This window comes from Phodopus roborovskii, unplaced genomic scaffold (genome assembly GCF_943737965.1).
Source record: "Phodopus roborovskii unplaced genomic scaffold, PHOROB, whole genome shotgun sequence".
NCBI classification, from domain to species: Eukaryota; Metazoa; Chordata; class Mammalia; order Rodentia; family Cricetidae; genus Phodopus; species Phodopus roborovskii.
The window spans coordinates 27,903,880-27,924,888 of record NW_026126418.1 but is presented as its reverse complement, the minus strand read 5'-3'; the positions used below and the strand labels follow the sequence as shown (position 1 = coordinate 27,924,888).

Here is a 21,009-nt window from a genome sequence, read left to right as displayed (position 1 = left end):
TCTCAAAATATGGTGTGTATTAATCACGCGTGCACACACACACACACACACACACACACACACACACACACACACACTACAGGAAGTGAACCTCAAATGTGCACAAACACAAATGCTGTAGTTAAAATTACCCCAGTTGGCAGCATCTCATGACAACATCTAAATTCATCCTTGTGTAACACATGGAATTCTTTGTCCAGCATCAGGGTTATTGCTATCCCAGGCTTTAAAGTTGTGTGTCATTAAGTCACAGCTTAATAGAAAGTTCTATTTAATTGCCATAAGTGTGGAGAAGGCTTATTTTCTTCTTTTAGCTATTTTTATTCAACACATCTTCAAGTTCAGCACATCTGAGACTAATCATAATGAGAAAAATCAAATAAAACCTTCCTTGTGTGAATGGAAGTATATACTTAAAAATCAACATATATGAAAACATTTACCTCCTTCCCTACTTTCATCTGCTTTTCTGGGTTTTGGGTGTGATTATGTTTGTAATATGTGTGTAAGTGTGCTTGTCATGTTGGCTATGACATGATTTATAATTAATTAAACATATAATATATAACTAAATGTAGAAAAAAACCTCCTAAAGCCCCTTGCTATAGAATTAGCTATATCAGAATCAGCTTGATAGAGGTATGGTGTATTATATCTAAATTATTACCAGAAGGTATTAAGTACTCTCTGATTGAATCAAAAATCATTGTTCCGCAATTGCTTATCACTGGATGATGGTCACTCAAAACAAATACATATTTAAAAATTTGGATGAGACTTTTTAATCTTTTGGTTTGGATGATGTGAAAGAATTTCCATTGTGAGAATACCATCAACAGATGAAAGAAACATAACACATATGGTAGCTATATGACTTCTTATGGAAATTAAACCTGAAGTAAATGCTCTTTGTTTGATAACATTCATATAGCTATTATAGTCATGGCCCTTAAATAGTCCAAGGGCAGGCCTCAAGTGCAGCAATAGGTCATGATCATAATTTAAGAATGGCCGGTGAAACTGGTAATCTCATTCTCTCTTTCATTGTTTTCTCATCTGTTACAAGAATGGTCCCCACTAGGTGACAAAGAAGCTATAACCTCTGAGGCCTTTTGGTTAAATTCCATATTTTTAAGTAAGAAAGCTGACTTCTTTCATACTTAGTATGTCTTTTATGCAAAGATCAAGGTCCACATTAGTTCATATTCATAATGTCAAAGTACTTATCAATTATTAAAATTGAAAAACCAAATTACAAAATTAAAATTCACTTTATAAACATAAATATTCTACTGGAATCTGAATGATTATTAATGTCTAGTTAGCTTTAAAGATTAAAATTCTATAAAGACAGTAAAAAAATGTAATCTATGGACACACACACATACATACATACATATATACATACACACACACACACACACACACACACACACACACATATATATACACACACACACACACACACACACACACACACACACACACATATATCCCTAAACAAAAATTACCAGATTGTCTCAGTTATAAATGTCCAAACCTTCTCCTAATTTTAGAGATCCTGACATTTGCGTATAGTTAAGAATTTATATGTAGATGAATATTGCTATACCCCCGCAGATTGATAATAAATTAATGATGTACTTTCACCTGATGCTCAAAATGAGACAATACAATATATTCAAATGTGGTAAGAGCATTATCTGTATTTTTGCCCTGCAAGTGTTTAGAAAAGCCTTCAGAGACTTTGACCCTTCCAGTTCCAGTGATAATGCAAATACTCAAGAAAAATAGGAATGAGAACATAAAAGATGGGGACATTATTTGTTTGAAGAGAAAACTGAACCTAAAAAAAGGTCTAGAGACCTACAAGACTGCCACCAACTAACAATTTGAGCAACTGTGGAAAGGCTACCATAAATGCCCTTCCCAGATAATGAGATCAACAACTAACTTATCCACCACCATGGAGCCCTCATCTAGTACCTGTTGGAAACAGAAGCAAACACCCATAATTTAACACTGTGTCAAACTATAATTTAGATACAGAGGGAAAGGACAAGATCAGGTTCTAGAAACACATAGAGACAGCTGACCTGAACAAGGAAGAGCTAACAGGCCACCAGTCTGATAGCTGGGAATACAGCATGGGACTGACTCAGGCCCCCCTGAATATGGGTCTCAGCAAGAAGGACTGAGCAGTCTAGGGGACCTCAGACAGTGGAACCAGGATGTATTCCTGGTGCACAAAAGGACCTTGCAGACACATCCCCCATGTAGGGATAACTGCCTTAACCTAGAGACAGGAGAGAAGTCCTAAGTCCCCACTTCAAATGACTTGACAGATCTACATGACCCCATCTGGTTGGCATTGCCCTACATGTGGAATTGGGGTGGGGGGATGGGAGGGGAGGGTGGTCAGGGTGCATGTGGGGACAGAGAGGGTAAAAGGAAGAGAGGGAGGGATGGAGGGATGGAAGGAGGGAGGGGTGGAGGGAGAGAGGGAGGGAGGAAGATGGAACTGGGATCGACATGTAAAATAAAAAATTAAAAAAAAAAAAACTGTAGAGAGAAACCTTTCAGCTAAGGTGGCCTCCTTAGGTAAAAAAAAAAAAAAAAAAAAAAAAAAAAAAAAAAAAAAAAAAAAAAATAGAAAAAAAGAAAAGAAAAATAGGAATAATGAAAATATCTCTTAAAAAGCAAAATTCATTATCAAGATTGCAAATAAACAGACTATGAAGTTGGCTACCATTTGGTCAAAGCTGGTTTCATTGCTTGCTTTGCCATCTGCATCTACATAAATCAACACAGGTCTGTCTGAATGCTAAGAGGCTTAGTGTTAAAAAACGACTTAGGGGCAGAGGGTGTTTTCTCTTACCAGTTTATCTCTATGTGCTTATCCAATACAGTCACCTTTCATCCTACATTGCATCTGCAGTTTACCTGGTAAAAGAGAATGCTAAAACACTCTATGGAGGAGTAGTTACAGAAAAGTAGAAACACAAACAGTTGGGTAGCCAAGGAGGTGTTTAATCGTGCTGGATGGATGACACACAATATAACTGACACAAGTGATGGTTTCAGTGTTTGGAGTATTTACATGCATTACACAGATGAGATTTCTACACAGAAAGACCATATCTCCAGGGGTCTTCAGTGTCATGATCAAATATAGTGGCTACATATGGAAGGTTGCCAATCCATAGATACTGGTAGTGACTAAGGCCCTGAGAAATCCCATTTTAAGAGAGGGTGAGAATGGCAGAGCTGCTAGCCACTCCTGAATTGTTCGTAGCTACACAGCTGTACTCTCCCCCATCACCTTTTATTAAGCCTGTTATGAACAGATTGTGGAACCCTATGCCTCTTTCCTCAGCACTGAACCTTGATCCCTGGACCAATTCTCCATCTTTGTACCAAGAAACGGTGGGTCTTGGAGAACCACGAACTAAACACTGGAAATACGCTGCTGTCCCTAAGGGGGCGTGGCAATCAGAAATACCTTTGATAAACCTGGGAGGGCCTTCTACCACCTGGAATTCAAAAAAGCTGTCTGCGTATTTGCTCCTTAAGACTAATTCCTCCCTCTGACTGCTTACAGTCACCTTGCTTGCCCTTGTGATCAGAGCAGAGACTTGGGATTCTCCCATGGTGAGGAAGCCTCGGCAGATGGCTTCTCCTGCACTATTCAGGGCTCTGCATCTGTACGTTGCACTATCAGAAGGGCCGACATCTCGGATTTTAAGGCTATGAGCCCCTTTCTCCTGACCAATTACATACTTCATGTCATCTGGCTCAATGCACATATACTCCTTATACCATCTGACTTCTGGGCTAGGGATGCCTATGACAGAACATTTGAACACGGCGTCAGAGTTTTCTGGAATTTTGAAATCACAAATGGGTGTTATAAAGCGAGGAGGCATTTCAAATGCGTCTAAATCAATGTTGAAATCTGTGCCTTCTTTCCCTCTGGCCTCCATACCGGAGTCCACGAGATTCAGTGGAAGGATATCTAAATTCACAATCATGCTTTTATGATCAGGGGTAAATTCAGGTACTGTGACTATTTTCACCTGCTTTTCAAACTCCTTCACATCTTTCTCACTTAATTCCACTTCCAGGACAATTTCTTGAGGGGAAGGTGTTCTTGATGAGCTGGCATTGTCCAAGTCAAACTCCATGATGTGCTGGTGGGTTACTGGTGGTGGGAGAGCCACTGCTCTATCTTCCTGGGGTATTATGACTACACTCGCAAAGCTTTTGGCCTCCCCTATGATGTTTACTGCATGGCACATGTAGTCTCCCCCGTCTTCTTTCTGAATGTTAGAAATTTCCAAGGAACACACATTGCCCACCCTTTCCATTTTGATTCTCTCATCTGGCTCCAGCAAAGACTTATTCCGATACCATTTCACACCAGGGACCGGAAGACCCTCAACTTCAACGATGAAGCCTAATGTTGTATTTTCATATATCTTCCTTTTGCTTAGAGGCTCAATAAAAGATGGAGGCATTTCATTTTCTTTGGGTTCTATGGCTTCATTAGGTGTGCCGAATGAATCTGAACGCCATATTTCATAAGATGAACTCCTCTCTGCTGTAGGGGTATGGAAATGTTCATTTGGTGTACTATCTTCCCTCTCTATTTTTGATAGGTTTGTGCTTATATTTGTAGTATGATTTGGTCCTCTACTAAGAATAAAATCTCTTTCTAGAACCTTTCCTGGGGGTGTGGAGTATCTCTCCAGAGCCTCCCCTGAGGGAGTGGAGAATCTCTCCAGAGCCTCCCCTGGGGGAGTGGAGAATCTCTCCAGAGCCTCCCCTGGGGGAGTGGAGAATCTCTCCAGAGCCTCCCCTGGGGGTGTGGAGAATCTCTCCAGAGCCTCCCCTGGGGGAGTGGAGAATCTCTCCAGAGCCTCCCCTGGGGGTGTGGAGAATCTCTCTAGAGCCTCCCCTGGGGGAGTGGAGAATCTCTCTAGAGCCTCCCCTGGGGGTGTGGAGAATCTCTCTAGAGACTCCCCTGGGGGTGTGGAGTATCTTTCTGTTATTTCCCCTTTTGAAGGTGTGGAGTATCTTTCCCCATTTTCCTCTAAAGGAGTTGAGTATCTCTCAAGAGGCTCACTTCTTGTATCCACTAGGGATTGCTCAGTTATACCCGAAGCCTTAAAATGTAAGTCAGAAGACTTCGGAGATTCCAGCTGTTCCACAGATGATGGCGGGCTATAGAACTGATCTAACTCAGACATTTCTTCGCTGCTTGTACTTCCCACATCAATTGAAACATCAGATTCAGGAGAATAGGGCCGTCCTAGGGAGTCCTGCTTTTGGTTGTAATATTCATACACAGTGCTGAAAGTTACTTCTTCAACCTCCATTGAGGTGACTGACTCACTCTGGACAAGTTCTGCCTTGCGTTTGGTGTCTCTAACTTGAGGCACCTCATACTTTCCCATGGCAAGTAAGTACTGTGTTAGGAAGCTCTCAGATGCCCCCTCTTCAGTTGTTTGGTCCTCCTCCAATCTCAGAAGATTTTCAGGAAAACATGTTTCTATCTTTTCTCCTTCTATGGTAGACAAAGAGCTTTCATTTTGAACGTGAACCTCATGATAGATTTCTTGTCTGGAGGCTTCAATTGCATCTCTTATCTGGTCATTTAGGTCCTGCTGTTCTCCAGTCATCAAGAATGGCAGGCACTGACATAGAGACAGCTGTCTGTGAGTCACGTCTGCTCTGTACATGTCCCCTCTGGGGTCTTCCAGAATTTCATTGTATCCCTGAGTCACACCAAATGCTGGCTCCAAGGGGGAACTGTCTTCCGTTTCATGAACCTCCAAATGTTCTCCCTCATTCACTGCACTTTTCAACTCTGCTATGAAACTACATCCATTTCCCAGAGAACTGTTTTTCTCAGAAACATTAGCTTCTCCCTCGTCAGCAGGTGAAATCTGGAATGAAGCCCACGATTCACCATGCACCGCTTCAGAAAAAGACTGAAGCGAGTGATTTGTTTCTAAAACGGCTGTGTTTTGTTCTTGAACACATTGAAAGCTTTGGCCGATAGGAATTTCTTCTTTGAGGTGTGTTTCCTGTTCATTCTCAGTGTCTTGGCCCTGGAAAACCTTGTCTGGATCTTCTATGCGAGAATACATTTGCTTTAGATCAAAGACAATGACTTCAGGATTAACCAGCTTGGAAATACGTTGTTGAGTTTTTAAAGAGCTTTCATCTTGTTGACCACTGGCCGAGTCTTGGGAGGTTATACCTGTACTTTCTATCTGGGAGTGAAGCTGCTTTAGGTCGAATGTAACAGGCACTTCATGCTCACCCTTCTCTGAAACTATGGTTTGATCTAGAAGGAGCATTTCTTCCTGGTGTTCACTTTCTTCTATTTCAAATCCCTCAGAAGCTTGAGAGGAAAGCTGCCTCAAATCCATAACAATGTTAGATGACTCTGCTTCTGTGTGTGTAGACATTTCCCCCACCTGATGCATATTTACACTTAGCTTGCTCAAGCCTGAATCTCTTTGCTTTACAGAGAACTCAGGATCATCCAGCTTCTTCTGCGGGGCACTCACGAATGATTTTTTGGTTCGTCTTTTTTCTAGAACCCCCCTTTCTGCATGTTGTAGATTTTCAAATGCAATGATCTTATGCTTTACCTTTTTCCCTGGGAAGTACCTCTCTACTCCAAGGGCTTCTTCATAGGTAGTGACAGGCGAGGCTTTTGTGTCCTGAACTGTGTCAGAGGTTCTCTTGGCGTGGATATTCAGCACATAATCGCTTGGAGAATGCCCTTGCATATTTTCCCATTCTGCTCCACGATTTCCAAAGTCATCTACGACTTCTTTTCTAAAGCTAGCTTTGCGAAACTCGTCACCGAATGGATAAATGTTGTCCTCTGCCCTGTGTGGCTGAGAGCTTTCACATACATGCTCCTCACCTTGGTATTGTAGGAATTCAGCTCTGTGAGGCTTATCACTATCTGTGGGTCTATAAGTGCCATGCATGGATTTGGATAGCTTTTCACTAGACGTTGTACAGTACACTTCATTTTCCTTGTCCACATGCCCAACTGTCTCAAGGCTTTGAAAATACTCCCTCACAGTATATTCTTTTATATTTGAAGGGCTAACCAGATCATCATAAAAATGCGTCCTTACAGATTCCTCCTGAACTTGTGCTTGTTGCGTTTTAGAATACTGTGCAAAAGTTCCACTTACATTTTCCAGTTGACTATATTCCTTGTAAGTGATAGGTTCTACAGTTAAGTCTAGAATACTGTCAGCTATGCCTGAGTCATTTTCAGCCACACATTCATAGCTTCCAGAATCTTGTGAGGTGACATTATAGATATATAATCTGTGGCTATAATTAACTTTTTCAACCTCAAACTTTTGGTTTTGCTTTATAGGAACACCATTATGTAACCATGTGACTACAGGCTGAGGCTCTCCCGATATTGAGCATTCAAGCATTATAGAGTCCCCTTCCCTACAACTGGCATTCCTTGGCATTTCCTGTAACATTTTGGGTGGCTCATTAGTAATATCAGAGGAGAATATAAATTTGTGTTTTGGCGACTGGCTGGTTTGATCTCGATGCCTTGCTTCAGGCTCCATCTCCAACAGTTCCCTGTATTCTTTGTCCTGTTCTGGGGTTGGAGTGGCTGCAGTTATCTGAATTTCTACCGGGAAGGAGAGCAACTCTGTGTCTGCAGAGGGGAGCTCTGGGGGTGGAGTTTTTAGCAGATGAAGATGTCCATGGCCCTCTTGACTGAAAGATGGACGAGTACTTCTTGCCTGGTCGAACACCAAGGCCAGCTCTTCCTCTTCATCTGTATAGTCAGGCCACACTGGGACCTGAGGGGGCTGGGAATCATACCTTGGCTTTGCCTTCACCCTAAGCATAGCAGATGTTTTTACTGTTCCATACTGGTTAAACAACACACAGGTAACCGAGCCTCCATGTCGAGGCTGAACAGAAGGAAACGTTAATGTTGAGTAGTTCTCAAACGTATGAGTGGTAAAGCCTTGACTCCGTGGTATCGGCATCTCATTGTTGTACCATGTCACTATGGGCTGAGGGTACCCTTGAAAATGACATACAAATTTACAGCTGTCACCCTCATAAACTTCTTGAGACTCAATGTCCTGAAGAAACGAAGGTGGGCATCGTTGTGGATGTTTTTGAAAGTAATTTTCAAAAGATCTTGTTTTTTCCTCCTGCTCAGTTTTGAATCCTTCCACATTCATGGAAGCAGGGCATTGTCTTTGCCAGCCCTGCTGCGTTCCTCCTTCACTATCTACATCTTTGGTTCCTTTAATATTTACAAGTGTATCCAAACACTCACTGGAATATGGTGTGAGAACTTGCGATATCTTTTCAGGAACCTCATACATCTCCTCACTCTTATATTCATACATCTCCTGATTAGAGGTATACATTGATTCTCTGACCACAGTGCTGGTCATGGCTTCTTCAAACTGACCCCTTGCTTGCATGTTTTCACTTACTAGAGCATGTTCATAAAGGCAGCCTCTGGGGAGGTTCCCTTCTAGAAACTTCTCTTGGCTCAGACTATTTTCAGTCTGGAGAATTTCTTCATCACCAGTTTCTTGGATGCTTGCAGGAGGTTCTCTGTTTTGATGTATTTGGTTAGGAAGGGAGTATGGATTTTGGGCAATTCTCTCAGCTGAGTTTTTGACCCTATCCCTGTCTTCAGCAAACTCACTCACTTCCTCTCTAGAGAATGGGGTGTCCCTAAGAACATCCTCACTCCTCGAAGTCTTTTCATTTATTTCAGATGATGCATCTAAAAGAGATGATTTCTTTTTCTCTAAGAAGATTCTTCTAGCCTCCCGTAATCGCTGCAACTTCGTTTTGGTCTCCTCGTCTAGGAAACGTTCACCTACATTAAGCCAACCTCTGATATCAGATTTACTTTCTGACCACTCACTGTCATGATACACATAGTCTGCTCTCCTGAGCGGGCTCACTGCTCTAAAGTGTATTGTTCTCATCATTCCCTTGTGTTCCACATCTTGTTTCTTGTTAAAAGGGGAGCCAGTAAACCTCAAGTCAACCTTAATCCTGTCTTCTCCCCTTTCACCTAGACCCCCCATGCCTTCAAAAGTCTGTTCTGTCCTTTTCAGAAATTCTATGTATCTCTCATCTTGCCCTGTCTGGAAAACATGTAATGATGCACTGGACTCAGCAGACCCCTCGCTATTAACTGCCAGGAACCTGTAACTTCCAGAATCTCGGCCTTGGACCCTCTTCACCTCTAAGCTGGAAGAATGCTGGTGTAAATCATTCTCAGTTCTTATAACCCGACGATGACCTGTTGGGATGGGCCTGTTATTATGAAACCAAGTCATTTCTGGAGTCGGACAGGCAATCAGTCTGCATGTAAACACAACAGGTTCACCCTCTAGAACATATTGAAATGTGAGTTTTTGAGTAAAAGTAGGCTTGAAACATTCAGGCCAGGAACTTGTGGATGACATTCTACTTGCGTATCTTCTCGCCATCAGGGAGTGGCGGGCTGTGTCTTCGGAGTCAGAGAAGGCACTGCGCATGTCTCCTGCATGTTCATCTTCCCCCTCAAAGAGTTCTTCTGCAAAGAAAATCAAATTACAAAGCATTTTACTATTTTCCATAGCACTTGAAAAAGTTGAAAATAAATGAAATTGCAAAATAGAAAATGAAATAAAAGTGCATGCTACAGAGTCTCACAAATCCATAAAAGTTTCACTCACCATATTTGTTCGAATAAACGCAACACCGTGTTCAGTTTAAAAGATTCTGACACGAAAATCGTTCGTTGTCTGGTCTGGTTTCTTCAGACTGCTGAAATTTCCTCTTGAACAAGCAAAAGTGCATTTCAAAATAACATTTTCCTGTGTGCATTTGTTTTGAGGGCAGGACAAGTTTGCTGTTTTGATGGCTAAGAGGAAAGTCTTACCTGACTTGCAGAGAGTAGAATAAACGCCCTTTCTGATCCTTTTGAATGTAGATTATTAGATTTTTGAGAATTAACTATTTGAAAAATATATAGAACTATAATCATAGTTAGATGACACAGAATGAGAAGGCGTTTATTCGAACTAATACAGCTATAGAGTCACAACATGATGCAAAGTAAAGCAGGCAAAGGTCACATGAGATAGCTATCTGCAAGCCAGTATAAGAGACATATCAATGTGTAGACCAAGAATGGAAATGTAAGGTTTTCCCACATCCTAAACAAAGTCGCATTTCTATTATAATTCATTCATGATATTGCATTCTGAAAATGACAGGTTAACTCCCATTGTTCAATTCAATTCACCATGATTTTGGAAACAAACTTCTATTTCATGATTCCATGCATTAAAGTGACAACTGTTCATAGTACACACTTTTCAAGATGACTGCAAACATGAATCTGAAAGTTTCAATACAATATTTAAAATTATCATCCAATAAATTACTGTGAAATGCACATAACCATCAGCATTCTAAATCAGGCATGCGACATAATAATATATACTCAAAGAGATATATTCGTACATCTATGCCATAGTCTCAATAATACTAAGAGAAATAAAGTAGGCCAATCCTCCAGAATTTCTACTTTAATCTCATATTGATTGTAACAATACCTTTCATCTCCATTTCAATCTGCTGTCCAATCCTCTCATGTAAAATGGATTCAGGGGCTAAAATGGAAAAAAACAAGAAAATTTTATGAGTATCAACAAACAGTTTGTGACTCAGTTCATGATTTATGTGATAAACAATGCCCTTCTGTTAAAAAAAAATACACTCTACCAAAGTATCCATGCCAAATGAACTGATGAACTGAGGTATCAAAAGTTGACAGAGTAGGGTCCCGATCCCCCATGCCTTTACATGCACTCAGAAAAGCAACTCAAAAGCTAAAGGAATATTCCTTGTAATGTCCTATGACTACACACTTGCTAAGAGATGAAACCACACTTATTAGGAACATGCACTTGCTTGCTTGCCACTTTTAGATTTTTCTTTTTCAGCAGAATGAAGCATTTCTTTTTAAAAAATGGTAATTGATTCCTTGATTTGAGCCACCTTTCAAGCTTGAGACTGTACAAAGTCTGATTATACATCGCCAGTGAACAAAGACTCCTCAAGTCTAAATTGCTTTTATTATATAAGGAGAAGGTACAGCTTTGGGGCACTATGGTCTCTGAGACAGCTTCCAGGATGAGGGCTGGTAGCCTGGGATGTATTTTTGTTCTCCAATTCATGTAGCACTGTGATAGATGCTACAAGGTTCTTTTCCTTCCTTCCTTCTTTCTTTCTTTCTTTTCTTTTTTTTTTTTTGGCATTTCCTTGTGATCTGTGGCATATAATATAAATGGCAAACCCAATGCAATGATTTATTTTAAACTTCATAGGTTGGTTTAGTTTGTGACTCTCTGAGTATTACACTTTTAGTGTCTGAGCAAAGAGTAACTTTTGCAACTACTCTGCCTCATGATTCTTTTGCTAGTCAAGAATAAAGTTAGAGCAAGTCATACATTAGCTGTGTTTGGAAGAATACAACTCATGCTGAATGTCAAGAAGGCTGACTGTCATAATGAGAAGAAAAGCATGTTAGGCTCAAAAGTAACATTTGATGTAACTATTTTATTATGCACTTAAGACCATATTCAAACCAGTTACATTCCTATTTGATCTTGGTGGGCAGCCATGTAGCTTATATAAAGGTATTGGATCAAAATAAAAGAGGCACATATGAATATTGGCTTTATGTTAAATAAGTAGATGCATGTGCTCAATACTTCATTCTTCAAACACATAAAAACATCTTATCTTTAATACTATCTTTACTACAAGAAATACTTCCAGGGTTTCAAAATCTTGTCCTGCTTCAGTAACATTTTAATAACATAATCATTTAGAACTGAGCACACAAGAATTCCTGGGGCCAAAGTATCCAGGTCAATCCACTCTATTAAGATGATACTCTATTAAGATGTATGTTTTAGATGAGATCTGAAAGATCCATACTTCTCCCCCTTATATAACACAGCCAACACCCAACTGCACAATGTGACAAAACACATCTCCAAGACAGCACCTCTCGACAGTCATTCTGTACAGTTACTGTGTTAGCCAAAACTTCAGGGAAAACAGAGAGCTGAACAGAGCAACTTCATTCGCTTAGATGTTGCAACTGTTTGTTATGGAGAGAGATCAAGGGATTGCTGTGGAACAAAAATCTCATATTCAGAAAAGGATCTCTTCTTGGCGAGTGGGACTGCAGATGCATTAAGTGAACAAATGGGATTGAATCTCTGAACTGAGCAGAAGGATGACCACAATTCAGTGCAAAACTAGCTGTACTCAGCACAAACCTTGGCTGCCCCCTGGTTACCACTATTGCCATCTGCGGTTTGATGAGGATCAAGGAGGAACTGGTGGCTGGCTATTCCTTCCCACAGCTCCAAAGGATGCCTGACCTTTGTCCATTGCCTCCTTTCCCTGTGACCCAGTAGGTCCTTTGCCTATAGATACACAATACAAGCTCCAGGCACTTCAAATACGGTATTTTCATTCTATTTGTGTCTAAAAGGCAGAGTTACAGGTAAGGGGGACAATTATGTTTCTCCCAGATAAATATTTCTTTGCTCTTTGAGGCACAATAGAGATTCAAGCACAATAATAACTAAAATAATGGCATTGCCATGAGAAAAAAAAATCTCTATAATTTCAAAAGAATGTAAGGCTGTAAAAGCAGTGTCATTTATAGAAAAATTATCTACAGACCATTAATTGTAGTCCAAATAGAACCTTACTATTTTCAATATCCAATTTTCTATTTTCATGGTTTCTTCTATATACCTAGATCCTCCAGGCCTGAAAAGAAATGACAGTGGCTGCTGCATAGTAAACGTGCTTATCATTAATGATAATTTGCTGTACTCTCACAAAGGATCAATTAAACTGAAATTCAGCTCAGTGTCAGATACAATCAATGATAATTACCCAAGGAGTGCTTGGCAACTACAATATTTTAGCCTTCTCTGGCATATTTTTAAGGTTTGTCCTTGATAAACAGAACATTAGAAGCAGAAGCACATATCAAACAACTGGATTTTGTGAACTGAGATTTCAAACTGAGTCTGGACTAGAAAGTTAAATTGTCCTACAAGTTTGGCCAGTGATGTGGTCTACTTTGATTGGGTGTTTACGGCTAAGAGGGTAGAGACGCTTTACGGAGAATATTCATTGATTTGGTGTGGTTGCACAGAAAGCTTCAGAAAGTGATGGGGATGAAAGGAAGCAAGTTCTTCCTTTCACAGTTGCATGTCATGTGGCCCCCTTCTATGCCTAGCACCACTGAGGCCATCTTTCTATAATCATTGTGCATAGCACAGCTCTGTAGTCCTTGATCTACTAGTTAAACATTGTCCCCGGCAAGGCACTGATGTTTCCATTATGTGGATGCTTTACCTGATCAGATGCCTCCATCATCACACCCTTGTGAGTCTAGATAATATTAACAGAAGATTTGCTTCTAGAACACAGAGAAGCTGAGCAGTGTTGCCACACTTTATTGTGAAGACCTTAAGAGGTTGGGGGGAGGGGTCTTTGCCACACCCCTCTTCCCCCCAAAATATTTGCGAGATCTCTCTGATAACCCAGGACTTTCTAGCACTTTGTGACAGTGGTGCGGGTGGTGTAACCTGTCTCTGGAACAGATGCAGCAGTATGGGAGGAACTTTGAGATACACTTTCAAAGCACACCCACTGCATATTTATGCAATGGTCCTCGATATGACTTAGATTCCTTTTGGAATATTTTGCTCTCCTCCTTTGTGAAGGAGGAACTATTTGCTGTCTGGGACTTTGCAGACTCTCTTATGTCTTTCTTAGAACCTTGCCTGTCTAAAGCTTACACTGTACAATTCAGCAACAAAACAATAACAAGGACAAAAACAAAAAGGAAAAGCAAAGAATGTCAAGTTTGAAACTGCCTCTGCTTGTCTAGGTCAGTAACCTAAAATTGCATTGAAGATGACGGTGAATGAGGCCATTGTCATGCGAACAGCATGCCAGATGCAGTGTGTTCTAGAATGTAGAACCACACAAGTCCAGCAATGGGTGGGTACTGAAGGCTTATGTGGACCAGCAGACAGCATCTGGCACCTTCCCTCTGTCACCCTTTTGGCCATGCAGAGTGACACAATCTGATTCTCTCTCCATCCCTGCCCATTTCTTATTTATCTGACTCTATCTGACACATATGCTTTAATACATTACTAAGCAGAAAGATCATTTGATGATGAAATGATGCAGTCTCATTTGGGAAAACAAACCCCTCTCCTCCAAAAGAAAGCAGCCAAGCAAAATTGGTGCCTAACAAAACAGTGGTTTCCTATGGCATGGAACACATACTTCAGTAGATTCAAGTATGTAGGTTAACCCGTAGTTGGATGCTTGGAGAGATGTATGGCAAGTTAGTTGGTTAGTAAATTGTGAACTGATTGAAGTATGCAGTGATACAAGCGGCAGGGAGTCTCATTAGTAGCAGTGGGATGGCAGACAGCAAAATCAAAGTCCTTGGAGCAAGAGGGGTTTTACCTTTTGCAGTCACTGTGAGTATAGCTGCACAAGTGGCTTCCCCAGCACTATTGGCTGCTCTGCAAGAGTATTTCCCAGCATGCTCTGGGTAAGCATCAACTATAAGCATTAAAGCCATGCCTGTGGACTCCTCGAAATGGAAAACTACATCTTTTGATGGTAGAATTGGCTGGTGGTTATGAAACCACTGGATCGCTGGTTTGGGAACACCAGAAACCCTTGCATGAAATCTGACTGTCTCCCCGCTGTGCACCCTGAGGCTTGACAGAGGCTGGGTGAAGATGGGCTTTTGGCCAAGGGCCTCCTTCTTAATTGAAACTGATGGAGAGACATGCCATTGGAAGTCAGATGCAACTTCTTCAGATTGGCTAAACCCTGAAAAGAAGCATGCCAGTGTTTAATGCTCTTCCCTGCTTAAATCAAAACTCATTTGGAACTGTCTATTTTAAGATTACCACAGATTTCAGCGATGAACTAGACTCCAATCCAATCCTAACGTTTTGTCACTATTGAATCAGAGTCACACAAATTTATGTCCATTTTCCAGATAGACAAGGTTAATGAATAAAATAAACTCCAAGTGGAGAATGCAACTAGGTTTAGGGATTATTTTTCCCACTCTGTTTATAAACCAAACTTTTCTATCTTGTAAACCACTTTAAATTCATTATTAAGAAAATATATAATTGTAGTACTTAAAATTAAAGGAGAAACTAGAAATTTCCCTAAATCATTATGGATTTCTGTATATATCACATAGATTACATTTACTGAGGAAAAAAACTAGCATGATTGTGTGTGAAATTTTTTATAGTTTTTTAGAGAGAGAGAAAGAGAGAGAGAGAGAGAGAGAGAGAGAGAGAGAGAGAGAGAGAGAGAGAGAGAGAATGTGTGTGTGTTGCAAGGGAACAAATTTAAGATCTGGAGCATGCTAAGCAAGTTCCATACCACCAAACCACACTCCCAGACCATTATTACTCTTGTTTTGAATTAAAGTTTTCAGTGCCCAAGAATGTATTTCTGACTATATTATAGCTAATGAACAGAATCATTATATCACCTCAATAGTAGGTTTCTCAACACTTAGGGGTCCTTTTCATTTTGGTGAACATACAATCTAGTGATCAGATCTGAAATTATCTACAGTAATGCCTGTGAAATCATAGTTGTGTTGACACCACATGAAGACAGTCTGCTCTCTACCCTAGCTTAGTAAGAAAGCAAATACCCACTTTTTCAGCCTTTTCCTCTACAGTCTGATACATGCTGATTAGAAAGCAGAAAAGCCAGTGGTGACAGTAAAACATCACAAAACTTTATGGAGAAAAAGCAGGGCAAAGTAAAAAGACCAGGGCCCAGAGAGAACTGGTCAGCGAGGAGCAGAAACTGTGTGCAGCACGGGAATCGCACATTCTGAAAAGAATGGAAGGGTTTTCTATGACTAGTAACTGTTACTGGTACTGTGAAATTCTTAGAGTCTCACTCTACCTTCCAGTCGCAGGGTGGCGGTGCTGGATACTTGGCCCACAGCATTATTAGCAACAAAAGCGTACGTCCCTTCATCCTCTGGATAAGCCTCAGCAATCTCCAGCTGGTAGGTGTCTTCAAACTGTGTCATTCTGAAGAACCGAGATGGCTTGATTTTCTTGTCTTTGCAGTACCAAGACACTTTCAGGTCTGCAAAAGAAAACACACATTTAAATCGTTAAAGTGAGAGTGTTTCTTACTTGTCTGTAAGCATCTGTGTGACTACATGGCTCTCATCTACAAGAAGTAAACATGGTTCTAGAAAGATCCTGCTTCTTCTATTGCTGAACTAGTTGCAATATTTCAAACTCTAAGATTTTAGTTTTATCCTTTAAAAAAAATGTTTTCTTGAGACAGTCTCATGTTGCCTACATTGGCCTTGAACTTGCTGTGTAGAGGCTGACCTCTGACTTCTAAAACACCTGCCTCTAAATCCTAATGCTGGAATTGCAGGTGTGTACCACCCCTCCTAGCCATTGGATATATTCTTGTGAGACATTTGTATGTCATATTCAGTAGCTTCAGAGAGTTCACTTGTGAAGCAGGATGAAGGATTTGGAAATTGTGGCTAAGGCATAGAAGAGAATGTGAGGGAAATGCCCACTGTAGCTTGCTGAGGATAAGAAAATGAGAGATCTGAGCAGCTCGGTGTCCTCAAGCCTAAAACGGACATCTTACATCTCTACAATTTGTTACCAATGGGGCCAATGTTGAAAGGCTTTAGCAAAATAGTTATATAGAAAGCATTTTTTTTTTTTACAAATGGAAATAGAGGGAAAACATAGCATTTAGACATCTTAGACTCATTTGACTATTTCCACATAACAGAGCTACCTCAATAAGAAGAAAAAAATATGAATACACTGGCACCTGACTCTAAGGGAACACACACATTTAGTTAAGTGTATTTAGTGTCAGGACTGAGTCATCTCAGTTTGGAGCACAGTCATGACAATTTCCTTCATCTTAGCCCTATTCTAGCAGCTCAGTCATTCAGAATCTTGGTGCCACTCTTGACCTGTGAAATGACAACCTGCTCCCAGTGGCAGCAGTGATGTATGAGCTACAGGATCTTCCTCCTAAAGAGCTAAACCTCCCTGTTTCCTAGGTTATAAGGTACATTAGAAACAGTATGCTGGCAGTATAGTTTGATAGCCTTTGACCTGGACATGCCATTTAATCTCTCTAGATGAGGGTTCTCATCTGTAAAATGGTATGGATGAGAATCCACGGAGTAAACACTGCACACAATTGCTATGAGAGCTCAGTGACCTATCACAAGAAATGACTCACAAACCACTGAAAGGAGCGCTTTGTTGTAGCAAAATGTCTGATGCCAAAGGAGACCAGCAGTGTCTTCAGTAACATGTGAAAGACATATGGTAAGCAAATGTCACAAAGAATTAAATAACTATTCCATGCATGGACTGAACTGTGTGTGTCTGTGTGTGTTTATTTCTACTGACAATTTTGCCACCGTGAACCGATTGGAGCACCATGGAAAACAAAGGATGGGAACTGTTAACAACAATGCAGTAAATGGAGAGAAAAAAATAGAACCTCCCTTGGCAGAGCATTTGGTCCATCTGGCTAGCACACCACTGAGTTGCTCATTGGCTGCTTGTAGCTTCTGTGAGCCCTTCCCCCACCCACCACTCCTTCCCTCTCACCTTCCTGAATATTTTGTCAGCTACCCTCTCCCCACCTGGGTCACCCCAGTGAGGGTCTCATGAGCATCTTCCAAGCTTTTCTCCTGATCTTCTTCATCTATAAAAACCTTTTTCCTCTTTTGCTCAACACAGTATTATTTCTAAAGACAGACTGGATCAAGTTTCATAGAGGTTAAAAAAAAAAAAAATCAACAAGACTCTGGCTGTAAGTGGATTCCAGGCCATCAAATTCAAAGTCCTCTGTGACTTGTAAAAGTGTTCCCCTCTGCCTGTCATGCTGTGTTTGCTCTGATCCTACCACCCCTTGTTCAGTTCACACGCCCTCCCATCTGTGCCTCTGACAGAGAACACTTAGTTTATGTGACAGTATTTATGACTGTGGGGTCTAGACACACGTGTCTCTTTAACACTTAGAATGCAAGAGCCCAGTCTGGCCACTCCCAGCACTTAGCATCTCCATAGCAGTGGAGCAGTGTAAGTATTGTTAGAATAAAATTGGAGAGGGTGCTTAGGACAACAGTGGACATCTTTCATCATTAGATTAATAATCTTTATTAGTTAATTAATCTGTCATTCTCTAAGTCTCTAAATGGTTCAGGCTTACTTTCTGCAGAATGAGGAAATATGAATAAAATTTACACTTTTCCAAATTTCCTCTCTACCAGTAGTGGGCACCAGAGACCTTCAGCAGATGATGTTTTCCTAGCCAGACAGCAGCCTGAGAGTGTTCGCTCAGGCTTCAGAAAGTACCCAGGCTTCCTTCCTCCCTACTCTGAAAGTTTAGGACCAAGGGATTTGAAAACTCAGAATCCTCTTCAGTTTGTGGGAGGCAGGATGCACTGTCGTAGGAAGCACATGGCTAGGGTGTGTGGTGTAAATATTTTCAGTCTCAGAAACATAACATCATTCTTTTGGAGGTTTCTGGATGGTTGCTTCATTTCATGAATTTAATTTATATCATATCAAAGACATGTCTAATGAGGGTGCAGAAACGTCCACATGTGTATAGATATTATCACACATAGGGAGTTAATGATATTGCAAAGCTACAAGTTCCACTCTAACACAGACATCAATTATGCAGAAGTGATTTTTCCTTATTGACTCTAAAGTTTTATAAACTTAGAATGCATTTTTGAAACATTTAAGATATGATCTGTAGACTAAAATCTATTATACACATATTGTTATAATTATTTCTATTTAGATTGTGTGCGTGTGTGTCTGTAAAATTTTCCTCTAAAGTTCAATGACTATATATATATAGTATAGATTAGTATATTTAATTTTAAAATGAAATTACTACATTAGAAGAACATTGTCAAACTATCTTCCATTTATTGGTATTTATCATGTCTCAAGAACTACAGTTCAAAGACACTAAGTCCATAGACTCTACCCACATTTTATATCCAGTGTAAGTCTCTAAGGCTCTAACAAATGGATATATTTGTACCAGTCAACTGGGAGCCATGTCTATGTGTGCTTTATATATATCATACTTTAATTATAGTCATAAACTGAAACAGTCTATTAGGTTTCTTGATTAGCATCTCCATGCCAGAGGAAGATGCCATTAGGTAAGAAGATCTATTGAAATCCTCACTGGTTTAGGAAAACAGCTGTTGGCAAGGCAGAAATTGGATTATAAACTAATGGAAGAAGTGTAATAAATGAAACAATAGCCACCAAGCCTTGAGAACTCCCCTGTAGTGTTGTTACGCGAAACCAAGAAAAAAAAAGAAGTAATTTTCATCTAGAGTAAATCAATCACTCATTCCTTTGATTGATCTTGTGAGCATCTGAGATCAGGCCACAATCATACTTTTTAAAATATGTTCTTTTCAAAATCAAGTGAGGGGTTGGCTGGTGGCATTTGATAAGCATGCTCACAATTAAAAATGAAGCTGACAATTCTGAATGGTGGTTATGTGGCAAACACTGCTTTTGTTTTGTTTAACTCATCCTTGTTTATAATCTTAAGGGGCTGATATTATCCATTTAAAAGACATTTATTTCTCCTATTACCAATTTTTCATTGAGTATCTACTATAGACAAGGTATCCTTTCAGGACAAGAGTCCCTTTGCTTTCCCAAAGTCTCTTCCCTTCTAGGTTGTACTATTTTTTTTTTTTCAGATACCAGGGTCTACATACTAAAGCATAATCCCTGCCCTCTTGAGATATATATTGTAGAGTTTAATATAATAGTTTTCTCATTATGTTCATGAGGTAAAGAGAACAATGAAACAGTATACTCATATGTAGGTTATACATTGAATCCACAATTCCAATCTCACCTACGAGTAGAAAGCTTAAACTTTTGTCCATTACAGAAATATACTTTCCACATGCATTGTCCATACACTCAATAATGCTTCACATGGAATGGTTTCTCTTGAAATCTATGAAAATGCTACTATAAATACATAACAACTGTAAGTTTTGTCATTTTAAAATGTAGCTACAATTATATAAGGATACTAGATTATTTTTAATGTATTTTTGTGAGAAAAAGTCTTCAAAGAAAGAATAGTTGTACTACCTTCATAATTTTAGGGGTACAAAAATGTTGTATATAATAATAATAAATATATATAAGACTATATATATACAAAACAGTAGTATATGTAATCATTTATATAATTTTTAATTAAACAATTCCAATAAGGGGTTGAAGAAATGGCTCAGAGGTTAAGAGCACTGACTGTTCTTCCAGAAGCCCCAGGTTCAATTTCCCAGCACCCACATGGCAGCTTACAATTGTCTATAACTCCAATTCCAGGGAATCTGGCACCCTCACACAGACATACGTGCAGGCAAAGTAAATAATTAGGTGATTCTAATATATCTGCTGCAAAGTGTCCATTCAGGTTTAACCATTCATGAGAGATCTTCATGATGGAAGAAAGGATGAAGAACACCGTGTCCCACACCATTCTTTGTTAAGCACTAGGAATAATGCTGTTTTATCAAGCACCTACCTGTTCCTGAAACTCGGCACTGGAAACGTGCTGGACGCCCCTCAGATGTGACTGTGTCCTGAAGTGGAGTGACAATGGCAGGGGGATAAACTGGCATTTCCTGATCTGGAGACACAACTTCTGGAACTAAAGAAAGAGACCACAGAATTTGTCATGGTTGTCCCCACACCGCTCTCCCAGTTGGGTACCCAGAGTTCTGTCTTTATTTCACAGGAG

At 40.1% G+C, this 21,009-nt stretch overlaps 1 protein-coding gene across 1 annotated transcript in view; it reads right to left on the bottom strand.

Annotated features, from left to right (window-relative positions):
* Ttn (titin) overlaps positions 1-21,009 on the bottom strand; it is a 271,496-nt gene that overhangs the window by 206,978 nt on the left and 43,509 nt on the right. Inside the window, exons 43-45 of the mRNA XM_051184409.1 lie at positions 20,794-20,919; positions 16,102-16,290; positions 10,647-10,703 (exon numbers count right to left, since the gene is read on the bottom strand). Coding sequence (XP_051040366.1) covers positions 10,647-10,703; positions 16,102-16,290; positions 20,794-20,919 — 372 coding nt within the window. The remainder of the gene's footprint in view (positions 1-10,646; positions 10,704-16,101; positions 16,291-20,793; positions 20,920-21,009) is intronic.